We start from the raw sequence: 25,002 nt of genomic DNA, 5'->3' as shown, positions 1-25,002 counted from the left end.
GATTGTTTAGATTAAATCTTTCTTTAAACCCCAATTTGGGGAAAAAAACCCAAGAATTTAGGTGCTAATTTCTCAGCCCAGCCAGCAGCTAATTAACCTGAAAGGAAGCACAGAACAACTCTACTACACAGTGAAAAGGAATGCCTCAAGAGTTTCAAAYATATGCCTCAAGAGTTTCGAACTATAATCCTGTTTGCAGGCCTGTTGTGGTTTTTGGTATTGTTTCTTGATATTGTTTTTCCGTGGCAAAGTTGTTTCAGAACAAACTTCATTAATTTTGCACTGAGAAATACTTCACAGACATGTTTGTCTATAATTACAGTAATTTCTTGCTAAGACTGATGCTTTCTCTAAATGACAAATTCTTACTTTGAGTGACAAGTGATTCTGAGCAATTTGAGTGCTCGCAGTGGTCTGCTCGCACTCCCTACACAGGTTTGTTTTCCCATTTGTCTTATATCCACCTACTAAAGAAAACACAAAGCAGATTAAGGATTTCAACCTTGACTTTTTTTCATTTTTCAGAAAAATCATTGCTTATGAATATTGTGGATCTAGSGAGTTACACTTCAGAACTTCACACAAATGCTTTTAAGAAAGACACCACCACATTCCCCTGCGAGCTTCCAGGCTGTTACATCTAAGATAGCAAGGCAAGTAAATAACATTCTTTTTAATACCTGATAAATGTTACAAAAAGCAGGTGTGCACAGGGCTGAGCAGTAATTGGTGTGCAATACTGACACTCTCATGAAGGCAATTTCAATCAGAGTCAGAAGCCATCAGGCTGATGGTGGTAATTGATGACAGGTATTGATGACAGATATTATCTCACTGAGGAAAGAGCTGGTCACGGCTGTCACCATGATGTGATTCCCTGCTCTGTGGAACAGGGCACCCAGGAGGGGATGCTCCACAGGGGGCACCCATCACAACTTTCCTGCTGGCCACTGGAGAATTTCCCTTTCTCTATCTGCCTGCTTTTCCCTACGGCACTACAGACATAGTTGGATGCCATCATCTACACACCCCTGGAATAAAAAAAAAGTTTTGTGCATGTCCAGCTGCCTCAGCTTTGTGTTCTCTAGCTGGCTATATCAGTCCCTAAAATACATTCTTTATTCATTCTTCATCTGCTACTCAGAAGCCATTGTCTACTTTGTCTACTAGACATTGTCTACTTTGTGTTTTCTGCAGAGAGGTCTGAAAATAATATTTAGTGGTAATTTGTGCTAAGAGGCCACACTCAGGTAAATTCACTTTCTTCTAGTTCCAAACCCAAGCAGAAATGACTGAAGGCTGCAATGAAGTCAGAAGACATGGTAGCAACTAGTGCTGCCCTAGTGTTGTGACATTCCACGAGAACAAACCWCTTTATTTTAGTATTTGTATGATCAGAATGATGATATGACCATGGAAGACAGTTTATTGTTTTTAGTAGAATTTGCCCCCTATGGAATATTTTAAAATAAGGAATTTGGCTCCTTTTTGTGACAATGATCTTCTGGGGTGCATATCTTGGTTGATGTTTCCTATGAACACCAGAGTCATAATTTTTTTTTTTTTTTTTTTTCCCCCAGGTCTCAAAGTTATCACCTCCAACTTCAACGTTTAAGCCCAAAAGATAATGGTAATAAAGAGAACAGTGTGGTGGGTTTGCTCAGCTGTTTGTCTAGTTGCTCCTTTTTTAAACTAAGTGGAAAAGGGGAAAGATAAAAGAAAGAAAAATCGTTTTTTCTTTCTCTTATGTGAACGCAGCCATGGGAAGCTGCGCTCCACAGGTCGTGAGACTGCAATCACAAAGGCTGAAGGCTGGTCTCAGTCACTTCACATCAGAGCACTTGTCTGCACTTTTTAATTTATATTCTCCCCTCAGTTTACAGAAGGCTGCCTGAGATCAGCAGCATCCTTTGATCTCCGTGGAAGTCACTTGTCTCTAGGTGGGGACACCACAGACACAGAGCCATCTCTGTTCCCCTCCCAAGGCCCTGCTGTTTTGATCTCTCAGTTGTTTCCAATCCATCTTTCAGAGATACACACAAACATGCTCTTCCCATCCAGCTCAGCAAGCTGTCCTACCTGGAAAGCCCAGAATGCCTCTCTGAAATGGCTTTTTAACAAGTTCCACAAGGATGCAAAATTACCTCAAACGGTTCTGTAGATGGTCAGATGGAGCTGTCCACAACAGGCACCTGGAACTAACACGCAACTGCCTCAAGCTAGGGAAAGCAAATTTGAGAATAAAGCATCTCTTGGAGAGCAATTGCCCATGTGTGTTCCCACTGCGAGAGATTCACATTTGTGAAAAGCAAAATCTTGGCAGGCAACCCCTTGATGTGCAGAAATTTGCAAATCATTTCAGTCTGAGCAATTTTCCCATCCTTACCAGAGAGCACTAAGGCTGCAATTGTGCCCTGATAATCACGGCTGCTGAATTCCAAGCAAAATGAAATTTCAGCACAGAGTCAACACTGCTATATGCTAAAATGCTTAAGAGAAATGGCATTTCATTAAAATATCCAGAACTTTTGTAGCTAATGCAACAGACTTTGTATACTAGAAATTTAAACCCAGGATTATAGGAAGTTTTAAACAGGGATTAAACAACATGAAGATCTGGCATTACTCTGATAAAACTGTGAAACACAACTGTGCTCCTTTACCTAGACCCACACTGAAATGAAATTAAAGTGAAATTAGAATAAGTGTTACTACATATCCTGTCTTTCATATCTCTCTGTTGATATGTCACTKCCTAAGAAACAAAAGCTTGCCCAGGAATAAATGTAAAGAGAGGGTTTAAATGTCAACATTTCCTAAAAGTAAGCTCAGTCATTCAGAAGATTTCTAGCACTCACCAGAAGCATCTGTTCTCACAAATAGAGAAAAGTGAATGAGTTGGATCGTGGGTTCATCCCAGTGTGGTAAAACCTCTGATATAATCATGACACTGAGACCAAAATGAGGGGGAAAAAACCCAAATCAGAGGAGAATAACATAAAATAGCTCATGTTGTGAGTCTGAAATGTCTTAGTTAGCTAAAATAATTGCTTATTTATTAGGGGAACTATCCCGGCCTCAGACAGCATGAGTTACTCTCACCCTCTTTCTAGGATTTAGAAACAACTGGGAAGAGAGCAGGAAATTAGTTATGCAAACTGCTACTGCCACTGCACATGATAGTGCCCCTCCTTGCAGCCCCAAACACCACTCTAAATCCTAGACATCCATATGAATATGGGCAAGCAAGTCACCTGAAAATTCTGTCTGAACAAACTGTTCATGTGACCAGTATAAACTCCTCCCTGCCCTTGCATGGCCAGCTGAGGTGGATATTCACCCATTTTCAAACCAATACTAAAATATCAATAGAAAGCACCACACTCTTGACTTGTTCACTTTCTCCAGAATGGCAATTAGTTTTGTAATTTTTTTTTTTAGCATTAAGCTTGTCAGATGAGCAACAGACACAGATTTCAAGCGTGAAGGAGTCCAGTGGAATGGAAAATGCTTACTCAAAATCTGAATGGAGCTGCAGCTTTTTACATGAGATAATCARGTTCCACTGATAAAGTTTCTATGTGTCTCCAAAAGAGGGGAAAAAAATGCTAACATGGTTAAACAATTTGTTTTTCTTCTTTGATTTCTGGGGTCTTGAAGCCTTTTATAAGAAATATTTCTCCTACACACTTCCTATTTCTAATGGTTTTCCCACAAAATGCTACCTACTGCCTCCTATTTCTTTTTTTTTTATAATTTAACTGTTTTCCAAAATTTTAGTCAACAGTAACATTATGGAAGATAAGCAACTAATGACCAATTTTTAAAAGATTATAGGGCTTAAGCCTTAGAGACAGGACACAGGAGYATGCAGTATGTAATTTTATCTGTGAGACACCCATTTTCTGTTGTTAAACCACRCTGTATAAAAGGAAAAAGTACTCTGTAAGCACAGTTATTTCATCAAACAAAACACTCAGGTATTTTTAAGGTGCAAAAAAAAAAAAATTGCAAAATCATATGCCATAAGGCTCTAACCACGCTGGATAAAATAAAACCAAATTCTTTTAGAATATTGTTTTAGCTGAGGAGTGGCAGTTGTAGGATGTCTGAATGCATGAGGCACCAGCCTCCCAATGATTAGCACAGCTTCACTGACAGGCTCGGCTGCAGAATCACAAAGCAAACATAAATTGCAKCAAATTAGCAGAAGATTTTTTTTTTGTCTTTCAAGAAAAAAAGTTTAATGGATGTTTTGCCTGAGGAGCTGATTTGAATGGCTTCTCAGTTAGAGGAGGCTTMGCTGCCAGGAACCACGGGAGTGTACAGTAAATTTAATAATGGCCCTGTGCCACACCGTGGATTTTACAGCCACACAGCAGAGCCCCAGCCAGGCACAGGCTCTGCACATTCAGCACAGGAAACAACATTTCAGACCTATCAGGGCCTGGGTGCCACCAGGCAGAGACAGCACTTGTGGCTGCCTCTTAGAAATCCACCTTGCTTCCAATGAATTTAGCACAGCTTTATCCATAAACTCCATCACAGTAAAATTTAGCCAGTAAACAAAGTTACTGAAATATATTAAAAGGAAAAGGAGATTTGGAAATATTTTAGAAGAGATAAAAATGAAGGGAGTGTAATATCAGGAGGACTTTTTATGACATCAGATTGATCGCCATAGCTGTCTATCCCAATTTAATCATAGAAAATGAAACAACAGGTACATGTTGCAAAGACTGGAATAAAAAACCAACCAACCAACCAACAAAACCAAAAAACCCTAAAACCCTCCCAAACATCCAAAATAAACCAAAAACTCTCAAAACCCCCCAAAACCCACCAAAAAACCCAACAACAAAAAAAACCACCAAGCAAATAAACAAAAAAAAAACAAAAAAAAACCAAACCCCCCCCCCCCCAAAACACCCTCAAAAACCCCCAACAACCAAAAAAAACCCAACCAAACAAAAACTACACACTCACAAAAAAGAAACAAATAACAAAACTCAAAAACCAACCCATGCCAGGAATACTGATATCAGAGTTCCATTGCCATTTAAGTTGCAATTGGCAATAATTGCCAGGCTCCATTCTGTAACATTTAAATTTCTTCCTGGCAAACTGACATTCAGATAGGCAGAAAAAAATTATTTCCCACTTTTCAAATCAGCAACGAAATTGCTCCCAATCTGATCTTTACAATTGACTAAACCCAACTTAAACACAGGGCAAATATCAGCACTGAAAAGAGAGTTTTCAGAGGTGATGCTTAATCATGATAACCACAACATCGTTGCTTACTTATTTTGCTGTCTGCAAAATTGATATATATATGTTCTCATGAATAAATTCATTGATCTCTCTTTCCAACATTAATATGAACAGGCATCATGCTAYAGAAGCATACCCACTTGGGATGCTCTAAAACCTTGTGGGGAAAAGTGCACATAAAAATAGGCATTGAAGATGACTGAGTATTTTGGTATTATCACCATTTTCGAGTGTATCTATCATTGATGAACTCAGACCTCAAACATCATTATAAACTTGATGCTGTTCTGAAAGAGGCATGAAATATTGCTGCTAGTTTGGAGTGGACAAAATTGTTCACTGTCACATTAATGCTGGCATTTCCTCTACATGTTGGACACATTTTCCTGGAAAAGTTACACTCTGGGTAKCAGAAATCTCTTTCTGTATAAAACACCACAACAGCTTGGATGAGCTGATGATTTATTTGTGTCCCACTTACATCCCACAGGAATGGGTCCCAAACTCACTCGTCCCATGCAGGCAGAAGAGCCCTTGTGGGTGGTGAGCAGAGTGTACCTGTGAATCCCAGAGATGACCCAGGTTAATAAAGTCAGAGCCAGAGAAGAAAACTTTTCATCTCCTTTGTGAGWGCACAGTCTCCTGGAATTATTTTGCTGTCCCAGAGGCTGGGGCCAGAGGGGAGATTTCCTGTTCTGACAGGGCTATTGCATTCTATCTTCTTAAGGTAATTACTCTGGCTTTCTTTTGATATACTGGATTTTGACTTAAGGCCTTTTTATGCCACTCCAAGAGGAAAAAATAATAAAGGTTTTAAAGTGCTCRAAAACAGCCTCAAGTCCAGTCATAAATAACTACAGAATTACAACCWAAATGTTTACTAAGCTGAGGGAAGAGATAAATCACATTATATCTAAATGGCATAAATACACTAATAAATAGAAGTTTTGGAGCACAGATGGCAGTAGAAATAAATATCATTGCAAATCTTTTCCTTTTACAGCTGATTTAAAGTGAACATAAATGATGACACAATCATATTTTGAGGACAAGTGTAGGTTAAACAAGTTACATACCTTAAATAGCTAAGGCTTGGCCAAAAATAAAAAGAGGCAGCCTGGACAGGACTGTTTATTCTTCATGTTCATTAGACATCTTTGTAACTCTCTGCGGCAGAGTGGTGTATGAAGGCTAATTATTTTATGTTACATATATATATAAATATATATACATAAGAATTTTATTGCTGCAGTGAGAATTACAGAGTATTTTACACTAAAAGCAATATGCAGTGGCTACTGCAAACAGCCTGGAGGGGATTGCCATGGCTCTCCCTTGTGCCCTGGCACCACACAGCCGAAACAGAATTACGGGATCACTGCCACCTTCCTACCTGAGGAGCCAAACCACACTCTCCCAAGGAATAATAAAGAATGTTCAGATTTAAAAGCAAAAAAAAAGTTAAATCCTAAAAGTCTTCTGGGGCTGTGTTACTCCTGTTCCAGTTTTACTCGCCCACAAAGATGAAAGCTCTTCTCAGTTAAAGAAATTCATCCAATGAAATGCCTGAATTTTCACACAGCTGGACACRTGCAATGTGCAACTCATATTAAACCTCATCGTTGGGTTTATAGCTTTTTCATCTTGAAGCAGGAAAAAGGAAACAGGCAAATTGTTCACACTGTCAAGAAACCCAGAAACTCAGCTAAGGAGATATCTTAATGTGAAAAAGGGTTACTGGTAAATATATCTCAGTCAGAAAAAAATAAATTCCTAAATGTTGTTATTTGTCCATGATTAAATTCTCTCCCTTCCTTTCAAAAAACAATCAGACAGACAAACAAACCCAAAAAAAACCCCATCTCCCCAAACACAACAAAAAACAAAAAAAAAAAAAAAAAAAAAAAAAAAAAAAACCAAAAAAAAAACCAACAAAAAACTCACTTATTTGCAAATAGAATGATGAAGAAAGGATTTATTCAGAATCACGTAACAGTGATACAAGGGAATAATTTTAATTATCTTTGAGAGTGTGTTTATCTAGAAGTTTCTGTCTACATATGAGACCCCTTCTATAATTCTGTAACTGTTCACATTTTTACTCATATAAACATACATATTGAATTTCAAAAATATTCACATGAGGGAATAGTAATTGCCCAGTGTACAGGTGCTTCTCAGTAGTCCACATTTCAGTTTAAATAAACCCAAACATGGACAAGGGCTYTTGTACAGATATCCTATTGAGTTTCTTCCCCACACTTTCTATTATTCTTAAAAACTGGTAGATCTWATGKTYTTAATATTTGAKATCACTTRGAAATTTRCTTCAAACTACCCAGTGTTGCCCAYAATTTTTCACCTAAGGCTGTACAACTGCTAACACCTTTATTCAAGGTTATGATTCTCTACAGGCTTCCACATTATCTCTTTCTTGCTTAAGCTTGCCAGTTTTAAAAAGTGTTTAACACACAACTCCACCACTATTTCCACATYCATAACCAATTATGAGCAATATTAACCTCTGTTCCCAGCAGCCCCATCCCACACTAATTATTTCTGGCATCTCAAGCTAAARATGCAGCTCCCCAAGATCTTGGCTCAGGATGATGATCTGGCCTAAGAAGTTTAAAAGTCTTGAAAAGTTTAAAAGTCTGAAATTTGCTCCAAACAGGTCCCCCCAGAGGCACTGCACTTGTTSTGGTGATACTGAATTACATGATGTGACTTAAAAATATCTTTGCCACCCCACTTCCACCAACACCCCTGTTTTGGAAAGTACATGGGGCCAACAGTTTATAGAAACTGTAAAAAAGAAGGAACAGAATTCCAACTCTTAGAGAATTCCTATGTAGGGTTATGTTATAAGGGTGTTAGGGGAATTTTATGTTTCTACTTAAGATGCTGTTCCTGCTCTAAGTGTAAAGACCCTTCAGTTTTGACTTTCAAAACTGACATTTTCCAAAGCACTTAAATTCTACAATRTTTTTTACAACATAACTTTAATCTTGACCTCATTCTCCCTAGAAAATTGGGCTGGGAAACAAGTTAAAGCTATTCCCTAGAAAACTTATTTATCTTCTGATCAACTGGTTAAAAAAAAAAAACGATACAGTGCAGAAAATCTCAAAAGAAATATATTTTCTACATACCTGAAAGTACAATACATTGCATTTTTGTTATAAGTTTACAAAACAGCTTTTGCCTGTTGTCTGGCRTGCACTATCATACACAGGAAAAGGTTAATCTTCAGAGAAAATATCATCTCTTGGCCCTGTGCTTTTGTTGGAGTCACACAAGCTTTCTCTGAAGTTGCCTCTYACCCCAGTAAAGCTGCTTTAAGTAGTTCAAATTAAATATCACTGGTATTACATGTTGGTAGCAAGTAGAGGCAAGAAAGAGAAAAGCTTTGGGGTAGAATTTCAGGGGGGAAATGGGATTACATTTGCTCAGTAACATGTTCCCCAAATTATGATTTTAAAACTGTTCAGGCCCCAGTTGTACAGAAATTCAATCTACTCCGTTGTGAAAGTATTTTAACTTGATCTGGCATGCTGCTGTTGGTCCAGCAAATTTGGAAACATTTTTCATTTATTCCTGGTAGTGCTTTCAATTACAGAGATACTATCATCTTGAATATTTCCTCCTATGAAAACTACCATGAAGACTTCCCCCCAGGGATTACAAAAGGAAACCTATTAAAATGTGTCCCCATCCTTTTTTTGCAGGGAACAAAGAAAAGACTGAATAAAACAGGAAAGACTGGAGCTCAACAGTGAAGCAGAACTTGGCCAAGGAGCCACACTCACTACTGGAACAGAGGAAAATTCATGACCACAATCAACCTATGGCCAACCTGCTTTGGTGATCCAGAAGGCAGGATAAAAAGGAAAAGAAAAGGAGAGTAGAAAGAATTTCAAGTTATTTTAAAATCTCTGGGTTTAATTTTAAGAACTGRGTTTAATACTTGAAGGAGAGGGAAAACACTGTGACCCTCTACTCACTGTGACTTTGGATTTCAATATGTTACAATTGAGTCATTCAGTTGGTGATTTGAGACTCAGATTGTAACTGAATTTCAGTTTGCTGGTAGAAAGCATCTRTCCTGTCTAAAGATCAGATCATTGACCTGATTAGAAGTTTCCTTGAAATTTGCACTCTTTAAAAGRGAGAGAATCTTAAAACATCAAAACATCCTGTAGTGAGGACTCCCTTTTATGGTAAAGCAGACTCCAAGTCTGAGATGATTTGCAAATGGTATCTGTAAATATTAATGCACTTTGACATTGAATATTTCATATCATGCATTTTAAGTGGKTTTTAGTGTGTGGCTGTTTACAGTGACACGATGTGCTTCTGAATACGTCTGTTTTCAATTCAAAGTGCGGCTTCATTAAGGAGAGTGATAACATAAAGCTCAGCAGCATGAACATTCCTCAAGAATTAGCACAAAATTGACGTGCATCCTCAACACAAACTTTTAATTGGGTTTTTGGGTCCCAAACAGCTTCATGAGCTTTAGCTGCTCCTCACCCTCTTTTCCACAGCTCCAGCTCTCCAGTACCCAACCTGGGTATTGACTGCTTTTAATACAGAGTGATTTTCCCCAGGCTGGGACTTCATTTTGCAGTTGCCTTCATTAAGCAACCAGACACTAAAACCTGGTAAGATTCCTTCAGTCCTGCAAACATTGCTTCCCTCAGTATTTTTTTTCATGCTTTTATTACTGACTCTGTTACCTTTTTCCACAATATCCTGGAATACCTAATTAGAAAATTGCTGTGAAGAATTCCAGCCACAACAGCAGTGCACAAGATTCACAATCCTCAGTTAAAATGAAATATTGAAGGATCTTAAACATTGCAGGTGACTTTGGGAGAATAAGCACCCTTACAGATGCATGTGCCAAGGAAAATATGGACATTTCATTTAGATTGATTGCTAGTCAAGCGGAGGGGCAGGCCCACAGTGGCCAAAACAGGCGCAAATATTTTGCAGCTCAGGAACAAAACCACAAAAGCTGCAAAAATACCTGCATAATGCACTGCGCCTTTAATCTGGACCCTGCCACACCCCGATTTACCTATMGCACATTCAGGGCACTTTATTTACTCTGCCTTGAACAGAAAGGCTTTTTTTGCCTTCATCTTCTGCGGAATCTGGTACAAGAGAAGGCTGTGTCAAGAGTCGGACCAAATCCCGTTTTACAGGAACGGCTCACACGTGTGCAGCCCCTTTGAATGGAACCCACCTATGCAGCTGTCAAGCCAGAGCACATGCTGAGGAAGAACAGGTTGCCTTAGCAACCCCAGTCCCGCTGGAGAGACTTCAGAAAAACGGAATAATTTTATCTTTCTGAAGCTCCATTGTGCTTGAATGCCTCACACATGAAACAGACGTGCGTTCCCAAACTATCCTCATGCACTTTGAGCTATTTTCATGCTGTGGGTTAGAGAAGATGCTGCTTGGGAAAGCTTTTCTTCTTCTTCCTTACCGTTTGTGACCCTAGCAGCCGTCAGCTGTTAAAAAAGGTAGCACTTACTCATTGCCTTTTTATTGGGTTTGCTGGAGATGAGCGAACGATACCGTTCCAAAGTTAAAACTTCTGCTCCAGCTGTGCCGCGTGTGATGATTAATCTAGCTCAGAAAATGACCAGCTACCCAAAAYTGATTTTAATATATGATATTGCTGGGATGTTCAGAGAAWTCTGGGAGAAGGAATAATGACTGCMGTCAGCCAATGTGCTCATTGCTGTGAACAGCTTTTGGCTACACAAATTTCAGGTCAGAACTGTACATAATATGCCATTAAATTGTAATAATTGGAAGTTCAAGAGAAAGGAATCTAATGATACCCAACAGAACAATTTTAGTTCCATGAGAATATATTTAATTAACCCTTAATCATTTTCACCTTTATGACACTGGAAACACTTCYAGGATTTGATTTACAAAATTATTATGCCATTAATAAGAGAAAGATATTATTGACATACCAAAATCCAATTTAATTACTCCCTTGATTCCTCTAGAGGCAGAGAGAAGCTTGCAATTTTCTGACACTATGTTCCATTTTTAATATTGTGAAATAAAAAAAGTCTCTGAGTAGGCCAGAAATGTTGCATAATTGCTTCTGTCTGAGCTACAAGCRCAATCATACCAATGTATTTTGGCTACCTTGAAAGYTTTTTTTTWTWATTTTTCTGTATCAAGTATCCCACTTAATACTTTACTTGTTACTCTTTGCTAGAAATATTCTTGCATGAAAGAGCTCCTACAGTGACTGCCAAACAACTTGCTATTGTTTCCATTTTTTAAAGCTATATTTTGCAATGTATTTAAGAAAATGGAAATTCCTCTGCTATTTTAGGAATGGATAGTTCATCTAACCGACCGCTCCAGAATTTGTATGTAAACAAGAAAGAGATTCTTAAACTTGTTTTCAAACTGTCAAGAAAGCCATGCCTGTTCACTTAATTAAAAGACTGGTACATCTCAGCAAAAAGCTAAAATTTACATACTTCAAAATTTACACACTGCAAAATCCACATAGAAGACAGAAGGAAAAAAAAAAATCTAAGAGAGCTGGGACAATAAAAGCTTGAAAAAGTGTTGTCATCTGCGCACCAAACTCCACAATTCTTCCTGAAGCACYACATGGTGGCATATAACATCACAGGGGCCTGACAGTTCCAGGTGAAGTCTATCCTGATTAGGTTTCCAATAAAAACAACAAAAAATAAGTAACTTTATTTTTGGCTGACAGCCATGGCTCACAGGCAACACTTTCCTTGCTCTTTTTACAGCTTTTTAAACACCTCAATTTCTCTGCATTTTCAAGATGCGTGTAAAGCCCTACTTCCTTTGAAACTTATACAAATTAGGCCACTGGAATTTGTCATCAGAAATTCCAGATATTCATTGTAGAGAGATATCAGAAAAGATAAGCTGAACAAATTGAGATTTCTTCAATTAGTTCACTCCACCATCTTGCCCTGCACTGTAATTTTGTGCACAGCTATCTTTATTTCTCATGTGCAAAGTGAGTCTCAGTGGCAAAATAATCATATGAAGTATTTAGACTGGTATGCTATCAGGGACAAATCTTTTTCATTCTCAGCTACTGGAGATGAAAATCAAATGTGTTTTAAAGTACTCTTGAGGAATTTCCTATCCCTTTTCTTCAGAGCAGGTTATATGTTTATTGGTAGCTAGCAACTGCAAAGTCTCAGACAGGAATATGTAATATCATTTTGGAAAGTACAGCTGAGAGTGGCTATTATGGTTAGTTCAGCTTTTGGTCACTGGATCAATTAAACTTCTTTATTTTGTATCTATCCTGTTCACCAAAGTAGCATTCTGACTGATTTTACACCCCTGGTGCCAGAAGGTCCAAAAGATGCACCATCCATAACAGTTAAATCAATTAACAAATAAGAAGGAAATCATGCAGCAAAATGATTTAAACCCATCTTTTGTGTAATGGTGGACTGACAATACAAAGTGAGTATCACCCAGTTGCAATGCAGAAGGAAGAATGACCACCCAATTCTCACCAGCACACGAGAGCTCAGAAAGCTCTAAATAGTCAGTGCATAAGAGAAAATAATAAATGCTCCTATTTTTATACACTATAAATATAGTGTGTGATTTTTTTTCCATTGTGTACATACACATGCAAAACATTAAATGCTGCAAGCCTCAGGATATTCATATCTACACTTGTGTGAAATATTGAATTACCTGCCTTGCATCTGRGCTGTTACAGACTCACTAATTACATGTTCCCAAAGCACAAGACTCTTGTCTCATTCAGTGTGAGAATGTGCTGTTTTGATCTGAGTTCTGCAGCGAAGGTGGCTGGTGTTTATAAAACCAYTCATGTAATGCTGAATGCTGACTCAATATTTAGAAGTTTTGTGGTTCAACTTCAGTACTACTTAATAMACTGTCCAAATACTACACTGAAGAGAGAATTCAATTTCTTCTGAAATTTTTGTCATATCAAATACTGTATTATCCAAATCTCTCATAAACATTAATTAATGCATTTTTACCGTGCCTTGTTTCTAATATCCTCATCAACAGTCAGAAAYATCCACAGCTCAGCGTGTTCACACAATGAAATAATTAGGATTTGTTTTTCTGGAAACACACGTTTCTGCCCCCATTACAGAAAGGGGATTAGGAGAGCCAACACACACTTGGAGTTTAATCTGGCAAGGACAGGTAAAGTCTTAGGTAAAAGACAKCTCTGCAATACAAGTAATAAAAAATCCCAAAATGTTTTATGTGAAGCCATGCCTTGTAATACTGACACAGTTCTCCATTTGAATTTGGACTTTTGATTTTTCTTGAAAGAGAGTAAAAATAAAATASAAGAACCTTCAAAAAACTGCTTTATACTCACAGTGGTTGAACATGTTGAATTCCTAGCCAGGAGAGACTACCTGGTGAAGCACTAACTCCTCAGAACTGGATTTTAGTGGAAGTGTTGACACAATGTTGGTTATACCATGGCGAGTACCATGCCAATTATTCCTTCATGGCAACAGACAGTGTTGAAGCTGCCCCGTAATTTGGCACAGAACWTTTCTATCCTAATGCAATGTGACAATGTTATTATGTCTGCTGTTTTCTRTGCCATGATAGCAGTATTTGTTTCCACAAATGTGCCATTACATTCACTAATATGGCTATACTTACAGACTGCCCCAGTGAAAACTTATAGATGCACACTTATAGAAAGCAGATAATCTCTCATAGATTTGTTTTGCTGTGCCAGTGTAATTTTCAACCCTATTCTTATTTTTTTWAAAAAAGAAAAGCTGGGAGGATAGATTTCATTGCAYAAACTGCTGTAAGATATGGTTACTACATTCATGATGTATTTTCTTAGAGGAGATGCATCCATTTGTAAAATCAGCCATTAACAGTGATTTTAGCACAATCTTTCTATAATATCATTTTGTAGGAACAACCACTGCAGGTCTGCTTTATGCTAATCAGTGCAACACTTCCTYTTATCACATCTGAAGAGCGCTGGYGCCCCAACTCTCAAAATGTCATATMACATCRAAAGCAAGAATATGATAAACTKTATGGTGTCTTGGGGTCAAAAKTCCTCCTGCCTGGGTTATCTTCCAGCAGACAGAACACTGCAGAACACTGAGGGCTCCCACCTCTGCCCCCATGGAGGCTTAGGGTTTACAGGCACTTCAGACCCACTGGAGGGGATTTTTGAGGTTTGCAATCAAGAAAAACTTGTGTGATGAGTGTTTCTGATTGCCAGCTGTAAAATCATATCCTTACAGTTACCTGGCCGAGGTCTTTTTCCATAGGAACGCCTTCCTAAATTTCTCCCTCTTCCCTAGCAGACACACAGAGGACACTCTTGGACTAAGAGAGAAAACAATCTGCCTCACATGGTGCTTATTTTGACAGAACTTTACCAAAAATTCTTCAATTTCATTTCCATATTTTCACCTCCAACAATACAAGGAATGGCACAGGAGTAACAATTTGTCATGATCAGAAAAATTAGAGAAACATCTCACACAGTGTATTAGAAGAAYGCATTGTAACACTTTCCAAGAAACKATTTCTTCCATTGTTTCCTCTGCWCTTTCTGTTTTGGAAATCTYAGACAAGAGTGATACACGTGAAACATGTGCATTGCAAAGGGCAGAAATGATGTGTGCAGATCCTCGTGCTCTGGGGTTACTATGGGAAACACACCAAGAGTGTCAGTTCGAATGCAGCAAGGTAATTTGTGCACATTTATGCAAATTGCAGCTGATCCAAAGCTGGGAGGAGGGGATGATGGACCAGATGCGTGTGCTGCCATTCAAAGGGATGCTGACRAGCTGGAGAAGTGGACTGACAAGAACCTCCTAAAAAAAATTGCCAAATCCTGCACCTGGGGAGGAATAAACCCTCACACCAGGACGAGCTGGGGCCTGACCAGCTGGAAAGYGGCTTGGCAGAGAGGGATCTGGGCATCCTGATAGTCAACAAGTWGCACATGGGTCAGCAACGTGTTYTTGCAGMAAAAAAMMMMCMAMMMYSGKTKSYKGKKGKWAAAWKKTRCAGAAAGGTTGAGARATGTGATCCTTYYGCTCTGCCMAGCACTGCTGAGGTGCATTTGGGGCACTGTCCCCCCTCCCCAGGGCAAGAACAACAGGAGGACACAAGAAAAAGGTCAGCAAAGGGCCACAAAGGCCATCAAGGGCTCTGTCATATGGAGAGAGGCTGAGGGAGAAGGGACTGTTCAGCCAGGACAAAAGGCTCAGTGGGGATCCATSAATGTTTTAAAATACCTGAGGTATGCGAGGTAAAGAAGACAGATTTTTCCCAGTGCACAGTGACAGAACAAGAGGCAATAGGCACAAACTGAAATATATGGAATATCATTTAAACTTATGGAAAATATCTGTAATGTGAGGGTGAATAAGCACTGCCACAGGTTTTCCAGAGTGGTTATGGAGCCTTCATCTTTGGCCAGGATGACCCAGACAACCTGTACTATCTAACACTGAGGGCTCAATTAACAATCCCCACAGGTCCTCTCCCTCCTTGGACTCTTTGTTACTGAAATTTGTGCTCAGATATGTGCCCTGAGAGCTCCTGGAGCAAAACAGAGGTGAGGTGTGGTGGGGTAAATCTTGGCCGATGGTGAAACACCCACCCRGGCAAACACCCACTCCCCCTTCTCTGACACTGACGTTCCCTCTGCTATTTCTCTCACTTTTTTTGTTCTCTCACTTGTTTTGTTCCCTCTTCCTTCATCTGTCCAGCATTTTGGAAAGGATGGCACACTTTCTAAGAGTGTCTTCACAGAGATACCACCAGCTTGGCTGAGGAACTAAGCACTATTAACTGTTTCTCTTATTACCATCGATACTTATTTTCAGATGGCCAATTTTTGGGTTTGACAACAAAAAATCTCTGTCTTTGAGATTCTGATGCCTTGAGTGCTCTGTTTTACATAAAGCAGTATATTCAGATGTGAAGTGAGCCCAGGTCTGCCTGAGTAGCAGCACTGGGTTAAATTTGAGCTTCTGTCAAGCGGCGAGGCTCCCCGCACAATCTGCAATGGAAACATGCTGAGGAGCGTGCCCACACCCTTCCTGAAGKGGATGCATTTTCAGCAACAAGCAGGTGCTGCTCCAGACCTGTCACTGAGATAATCTTTCCTCCCATGAAGGGAAAGTGTCTCATTTCTGGGCTGTGAAGTTTAGTCTGTGGTGTGCAGCCTGTGCCACTTTTCAGAAGCTGTAGTAACATTTCCTCATTTCTCTTCCCATTGTGCTTTTCCCAAACACAGCAGAGAGCAGGCTCCGAGCACTGAGATGACATTGACAACATCATTTTTCCTCCYCTCTGGCATATTTACCATTATGAAAATTCTCTCCTGTTAGATGTGCTTTGCAGACTTTTTGGTATCTGAACTAATTTAAGGAGCCAAGATAAAGAAGAAACCAAATCCTTTATATTTGCTAGACTCTGCATTCTATTACAAAATATCCATACTGAGGATAAATTTATATTTCATTCCTGTGATAAAAAAAATATTGTAGAAAAGGTTTATCTGGGAATAAAGTAATTATTTTTACCAGCCATCTACTAAAAGGACTCCTTTACCATCATCAGAAATAGCATATTGTGAAATACCTCAATTGTGTGCAATGCAGTCCATGACTTTACTATATAAATGACCCTTCACAGATTGGTAAATATCTTGCTTAAGTAAGCTCATCAGTTTGCCAAATTGATGCATTAGCTGTCACTTGAAGAAATAATTCACAGAATATTCCAGGTCCACACAACAATTACTACAAAAAAAATTTATACACTAAGTTTTCTTATCTCTGTCTGTAACTTTAGTTACTTTTGAAATAACTCAAAAGRTCACCAAACACAAACAATGACTTAAAAGCAAAACAGTATCAATTATCTTTTGTAGCAGATAGGGGAATGAAACTTTTTAAAGACGTATGTTTAGCAATATGACTAACCACACACATTGCTGGGAAGTGCAAACTCATACACATAAAGTAAAGCCAAACCTTTGCTCAAATCATTGAAGGTTTTCTGATACCACATTTCATTTCTACCATGTGAGCAACTGCAGGGAAGCAGAGTGAGTCCTTTCCCTAGTTTTGGAATTTTAATGGGAATAAATAATTAGTTTTTGCATATAGTTAATATTCTAGCCTTGTGATTAATACAGTTTGAGACAAAAGCTTTTCARATTATAAATATTCTGCTGTTTTAGGGTTTGTCCAAGATGGCACATCTTGCTGTAGAGAGGAGAACCAGAACAAGACAAGAAAAATCCAAAATGCTTGACTAGACCTTAAGGAAATTCCATCTTCATATGGATATAAAAATGTTCAACATTTGGATGTTACAAATATAATGAATTAAAAACAAAACTCAGTAGCTCAGTTCTATCATTTACCATGTAACAGGATGGCTCTTCCATTATTATTCCATCATCACTTCTGAATAATTCTATTTAGATCAATAAGGTTAGACTGGAAAAAAACCTACATAATAAAGCTGGTGAATCAGGACCCTTATTTTTTGACACATTTAAGCTTTTCCTGAAAGACCAGATGGTTGCTGCGTGTTACTCAGATGAAATCTAAAAGAACTAAAATACTCGGCATGCTTTTATTATTGGCATGTTTAGTGTGTCACCTAAAGAAATCCACAAAGAGAGATAATAAGCCTTCTCAACTGTTTCACAGTAATTATAGCCCTTGTGATAGTGCTACATTAAGATAACAAAATGTAAAACGTGTTTTCAATCAGGAAAAAAAAACTCTTGTAATATTTGTGCAGGAAAGGGACTGCATTGAACAGGTAATCATCTAGATTTGGAATCAAGTGTAATAAAACCAAGTTCTGCCCGTGTTTGAGATTGCACATTATCTAAAATCATTTATGAGGAATATTCTTTGTCCTTACCATGAGCCTTACAGATTTTCACAGGGTTTACCAGTCCATTTAAATATCTGATATTAAAACAACATAAAGCTTCAGGCACCGGTTTAAAATGTTGCCTTGACGGTCTCGGGTGCTCAGAGGGCATTTTTTCCGTGTACTTACGRTCATTGCATAGTGGTCCACTGAAGGAGGTCATGCTGCAGTCACAGCTGAACCCATCCCACTGCTGCAGGCACACGCCCTGGTTGGCACAGGAATCCTCTTGGCACGTGGTGCTGGGGCCTGATGAGAACACACAAAACAGGACTTGCACTTCGTCTCCCAAAGGCAGGCACTGCTCAGCGGGTCACATTGAGTAGTTGCCAACATCTCAAATCAAATGAGCCAAGAGTTACCAAGTCAAACGCACATAAACTTGCTGGTTTTGGAGCAGCGTGTAACATTAAAAAGGGGGGGGTTTGCTTTAGTCGTAAGATCGCTATGTCAAGCACATAAGAATGCACAAAACGGAAGCAGAATTATTCCAGGTGCAGTGGGAACGTTAACTTTGTTGTCATTTATTCGTCAGTCTCGTGCCAGACCATTGACTGGCTAAACGTTGTGGAGAAACTTCATTATTTCTTCCTGTAAATACATTTCAAACAGCAAAGCCAGATGCCACAGGAATCAAAACTCTGGGATATCAAAGATTGGATAATGGAATAGAGAAATGAAACGAGTTTTAAGAAATAATAAAATGAAGCTACGCTATTACAATTACTTTAATCCCACAAATTATTTTAAATGATTTAGGTCTGAAATTCAGGGCAGTTTGGGATTCTTTGGCAGGAATGTTGACAAGAACTGATTCACATGCTTTGGGGATCCCATGCAGGTTCCTTTTCAAAGGGGAATGCAGAGAATCAGAGTACTAATGAACTGGCATGCCAAAATGTGACATACACATGAAAAACAAAGCTACTCTATTTCTAGAGAGTCATAACTAGACTACTGAAATATAAAGAAATTTCAAAAAGGAATGATCAAAGCACTAAAGCAATCACTATACAAACATATTCAAGACTGAAAGCCTTTATGCAAGCTATGCTGGAAAATGAAGGTTTATTTAGCCCACTGTTTTAGAGGTGTGAAAGACAAAATCAAGAACAAAATAACACACTTTAGTTCTGAAATGTATGGAGCATTTATTGCAGAAATCCAACTGTGCATTGGGGGTTTCAGTCTTGTTTAATACACACAGGGCTATCTACCTTGCAAATCAGCTTTCATCAATGCAACTTTGTCAGCAAAATAAAAAAGCAAAATATAGTAAATGTTAGTAAGCAATATTGAAATGGCAGCAAACACAGAAAAAAACCATTCAGAATAAAGTGCATGCTGCTGTTAAAGAGAGAAAGAAATGCCGTATAATGCAAACAAATTAATGCTAATAGCCATAAATCTTCAGGCAAGCCAAAATAAGAAAGCAGTAATTTGCCAGTATTTTACTAGAAATATAATGGTTAATTGAGCTGATGACATGTAATGGAGGAAAATTAAAAGTGGGGTTTTTTTCTTCCTTGGATAGCTATGAATGCATTAACAGAGTAAATGCATGGCTGAATCCTGACTAGCCCTTTGTCACGTTCAGATACACTGAATTCAAGAATAATTAGCACCCTCATCCTCCATGGTCTCTTTTTTTCTAGGTCTTTCTGTGTGGCTGGTGAATGAAGGCTGAAATACAGACCGTGAACCACAGTTTACTATGAGCTCACACACACATTTCACACTAACTCTTGACACTCCAGGAAAATCTTGGTTCTGGGTTTATAAAATATTCCTCAATTGTTTTGGAGCAGACACATCAGTATCCACTTGAAACTCCCACTGCCAGTCATGGATGACAGGGCAAAACTGGTCCAAAGATTATACAAATACATTTAAAAATCACGCCCTAGAGAGAAATCCTCATAACCCTTCATTTTCCATTAGACCTTCTTCAAATGTCTCAGTGTGGGATTGTCTTTTGATTTGCCAGTATTTTGGAAAAATCCATATCAATATGATTTAAGTCAGCTCAATGGCCTCTGCCTTAAAATGAGGCACAGCTCAATCTCTGAAGCAGAGCCTGAACAGTCACCAAAGGGACTGAGAAGGAGGGCAGCATCCCCATCTTGACAAAATTACAACCCCCCTATTTTCTCCTGTAGTAATAATAATAATARTAYCTATAACTGACTGCAGCAGGCAGACATTAGACAGYGATTTCCTTTTCTTTGGAGTTTTGAGCCCAGAAGTTTAGACATTTGGGCATTACATCACCCTTTCTTGAGCAGAGGATTATAATGACAGAATCCCGCAGCTGACAAGACACATTTTTTCTCACCAGATTCTGCTACTCAGAAACTTTACAAAGCTGAAGTGAAAATATCTGTAGGTGTTTAAATGTTATGTATTCATGGATTTATTTACACTTCAGTTATGCAAGGTTGAATTTCCTCATCTTTGCAAAAGTAGAGCAAAAGTCACAAGGATTTAAAAGTGCATCAACTGCAGGACCCTGTAGCACTTTAGGGTGTGAAAACATATATTTAGAAAAAAATATGGATAAGATCTGGCTAAAAAGGCGAGGTATTCTTCTTTGTATTTAATGAATTCTTAGCACTTTTGGCTYCTCTATATTAGTCATTGTTCTAAAATTGCCATCAGGACTAGCTTGCATAGAAGCATTTCTTTTAGCAAAAGTAGGATTTTTTTCCCCTAAAGAACAGGACTGTTTAATGGTGGTAAATACAATAATATTTACCATAACAGGTTCATTTTTTTCCCTATGTATATTTATATATTGCAGATATAAGGTATTTAATAAAGACACTGTAATACACCCTTCTCTAGCACTAGTTTTCTTTTTTCATATTCAATTTTTTAAATATTCTAATTTATTCACCCTTCATTGCAGACCTTTTAATTGACTGAATTTGCATCTCCTTTACATTTCTCCTATGTCAGGTCTCACATGCAATACAAAACACAAAAAAACCCCAACATTATAAAGTGTCATACGCATTGTTTTACAACATATTGCAAAAACAAATTCCTTATCTTACCACCAAGAACCTTCATGTATCTGAAATTTTACGATATGAAATTTTTCGTACAGTTCATATAGTACACTAATTATATTTTATATGCACATGCACACACCCAGTGCATTTTTCTTCTAACTGCATAAAAACTATGTTTGCATCATACTTGATTTTAGGTGGGAAAAGGAARTACAATTGATTTGACTAGAGGAAAAACAGTGTTGACACAACCTGGCTTTGGGGTTTGCCATTAACAATTCAAAGAGCTTGTTAGCATATTTATCTTTCTAGCTGTTAGTTTCTATCTGTTCYAGTCATTGAAAATTTGTCAACAAGGTGGATTCAGCCAACTGTAAATTATATTTCATGTTCAGTGATAGAGATATCTCTCTGCCCGTGGCTGAAGCTTCAAAATGCAAACCTTCGAACTTGCCACAGCAAATCCCATGGGTGGGCTTGACAAAAATATTTTGTGCACTTATGACAGTCAAATTATTGAGAAATAGAAATATGTGAAGTGCAAAATGTCACAGGTAAAATTAATTAGCAATATATTAAGGGTTCACAGTTTGACAGCAGAGAGAAAAAGAGCTTTCACCTTTTTTTTTTTGTTTAGGGATTTTTTTCGGGTTTGTTTGTGTGTTTGTTTGGGCTTTTTTTTTAAATATACCAGAAAGTTTGGGAATTCAATCCCTTAAATCTGAAAAACAACCAATCCAAGTGCCTCACTTCTCAGGACAGATTTTCCAGCAGCCTGATGTCTTAACACAGGACAGACCAGCTGTCTTTGGGATTGAGAGTGGTGGTGACGAACACTTCTGAAATTGTTGCTGCGTCCTGAGCTCTTTGGACCTGATGTCTCAAGGGACTTCCAGGGCTTACACATCCCATTGCAGGGTGAGATTGAAACAGAAAACTCAGCTCTGTGAGAATGGAGATGGTCCTGGCTGGACACAGCAGCAGAGGTGGGAGCAACTCAAGGCATGCAAGAGTTTCTAGGAGGCACCTAAATTCACAGTGACCTAAATCATATTTCAGGGGGCAGAACATTTTTTTGGACATCTGATTTATGGTCTGCAAACAAAAGACTGACAGATGGGTCAGACATGAGGACTTGGAGTGAACAAGTGGGATGGAGGAGATAACTTGCAGGGTTAAGCAGAAAGGTTGGGAGGGGATATTTCATTCCACGCTGTTACAGATTTCCTTCTTTTGAGGAAGCAGGTCCCTGGCAGCACATCTGCTTTGACCAGTTTGTTGTGTCAGGTGATTTTGGTGTTGGAAAAAGCTCACTGTCTACCAAAAAGGACAATAGTTTTATGGCCTTTATTAGATTGTTGGCAGCTTTATTGAATCGGCTGATAGCTGAGTTGYGCCACTGGTTTAAAAGGTGAACTCACACACCAGGCCTGTGGCAATATTTCTTTGAAGTACATAAAATTCATTTAGRAAATTAGATAATTGCAAAAGAAKCTATRAAATGCATAATGGAATTGAGCCCTACTTTGACTCTCTGAAGGGATAGTGCAGGGATGGAATTGCAAACGCCATTCAGAAAGCAGAATCTAATTTTCTAAACTCAGTGGCAAACTAATTTATACATTTTTTGCACTCCTGAAAGATGTATGTAAAATTCCCATATTATTTTTTTTTCCTGAAGCACTAGTGTCTGTTTCTAAGTACTAACAACAGAACTTATATTGATGACTAAAAAGCAGGCAAAGAACAAAAAAGTTCCACCTCCCCAAATGTACTGTAGGCACAACAAAAGAGGAGACAGAATTAATCCACCAGGAAACTTGAGGAATCCGTCAGCTCTCCTTGGATTTTTACAGTGTCAATTTGCATACTCAACAARCTTGATATCAAAATCACTAAGATTCCAACTTGGAATTGATTTTATAATGTCTTTTACACATTTTTCTGTCCAGAGAAGAATGGCACTTGAGAGAAGGGGCAAMACATAAAATTGAACATAAACACAAAATCCAGAATTATGTAAATAAATTAGATATACAGGGACAGAAAATAYATTCAAGTTATTCCCTAAACCATAGCAAATATAAYGTGGGATCAAATGCCAGCTGGAAAAATAGCTAGAGATTGACACCCCTAAACTAGAAATAYACCTCTTCTAATTCTGTACTCACTTAAATTTCATGGTATTCTAGATGAGTCAATAAAGACATAAAAATGTGAGATAAAATATATTTTTCTGTTACTGATTTCAGATAGAAAGACTCATGTCAATACTAATCTCAGGGGTGAGCAAAAATACAGAAGATAGAAGATTGGTATTAAAAAGATCCATAAATTAGCCTCAAATTAACCAACTCAAAATGTCTGCTTTAAAAATGGAATTGCTTAGCTAAYGCCTCAGCAGTAACTAATGCCTAAGTGTTATGAAGATTTAGAGAATTTCATTGAAGCTAATTGTTATTGTTGTTATCATTAAGAGAAATACATCAGAAATAAGCAATATACACATGAAAAATCTTCCCACTGGAGAAGTAAGGAACCCATATTTAATGTTCTGGAATTAACTCCTTTCTCAGATCAATCTCTGTGCTTTAGGGCAGGCACACGCTTGTCTCCATAACACTCAAAAACACAGCCTTTATATAAGGCAGGGTCAAGCAAGATCAATTAGAAGCAGGTAAAATATAGTCTCTTGATGTATGGAGTGCAAATATCAACAAAACGCTGCAGGTTTCGCACAGTACTTTCTCTATGATATATATATATATATATATATATATTAAAAAAGAAAAAAAAAATCAGCATATTTAATACCTTCACATCCTCTTTCTATCTGCCCATTGCAGAAGAGGGCATCTGAGATGAGATCTGGGAGTCGTCCATTCAGGTCGACCGATGCCAGGCAGCCCTGGAATCCCTCCTTTGCATGCACCAGCTTGGGCAAGGATTTAAACATTTCTTTGGCCACTCCTCCAATATACAAATCACCTGTTGAGGAGAAATAGATATTAGATACAAAAAAAGGACCTTTTTTTGTCTTTGTATCTCTCAAAGTAGAACCTTTGAGCTGCTTGATCTTCTAGTCTTTTTGTGCTGAGTGACAGGTGTGTCTAAAAAGCATCCTTTTAGGTGTAGCAGGAAATAAACACCAATAACATGTAGGATATGATAGCATTGCAGGAATATATTGTTTTCAAATGCAGAAATTTTCAAATACAGAATTCAAATTTGTATGGCTGATTACTTAGAAGTACCTGGGCTTGTTATTTATGTGTTTTGTTCTTTGCCAGCTCATGTGTTAGGGAAATGTACATCTCTTTCACGGAGGAGAATTCACAGAATATCCAGGGAAAATTTCCAGGGAGATTCACAGAATCTCCATCTAGAAATCCATGCAGCACTGATGTCATTGTTCAGGGAACATGAGCACAGATCATACCAGTGATTGACCCAGCACACTGAGGTAAAGGGCARTAAGTGATGGAAATCTACCCAAAATCAGTGTATCCAGAATGATCTGTTCAGAAGCACACCAAGAAATAAAATATCTCCACATGAAAGGAGAAACCTAGGGATAGCATTGTTAAATAGCAAAATGGCCAAGATCGTGCCAGTCATGTAGGAACAAGGGGAGTTAAATGTCTTTGTAATAACGATATGGACACTGAACAAACTGAATTTTATTGCCAAAAATGATCCTAACGACAGACACCTATCATAAACAGCT

At 38.2% G+C, this 25,002-nt stretch overlaps 1 protein-coding gene across 12 annotated transcripts in view; it reads right to left on the bottom strand.

The window, feature by feature from the left end:
- LOC130577361 (neurexin-1-beta) overlaps window positions 1-25,002 on the bottom strand; it is a 647,097-nt gene that overhangs the window by 305,494 nt on the left and 316,601 nt on the right. For all 12 annotated transcript variants that reach the window (XM_057372640.1, XM_057372642.1, XM_057372645.1 and 9 more), the window contains 2 exons: window positions 24,090-24,263; window positions 18,391-18,510 (listed from right to left, as the gene is read on the bottom strand). In XM_057372640.1, coding sequence (XP_057228623.1) covers window positions 18,391-18,510; window positions 24,090-24,263 — 294 coding nt within the window. The remainder of the gene's footprint in view (window positions 1-18,390; window positions 18,511-24,089; window positions 24,264-25,002) is intronic.

Source organism: Malurus melanocephalus, unplaced genomic scaffold (genome assembly GCF_030028575.1).
Source record: "Malurus melanocephalus ecotype Western Australia unplaced genomic scaffold, MMel_1.1 scaffold_175, whole genome shotgun sequence".
NCBI classification, from domain to species: domain Eukaryota; kingdom Metazoa; phylum Chordata; class Aves; order Passeriformes; family Maluridae; genus Malurus; species Malurus melanocephalus.
The sequence above is the reverse complement of the archived record's forward strand: the minus strand, read 5'-3'. Positions and strand labels throughout refer to the sequence as shown.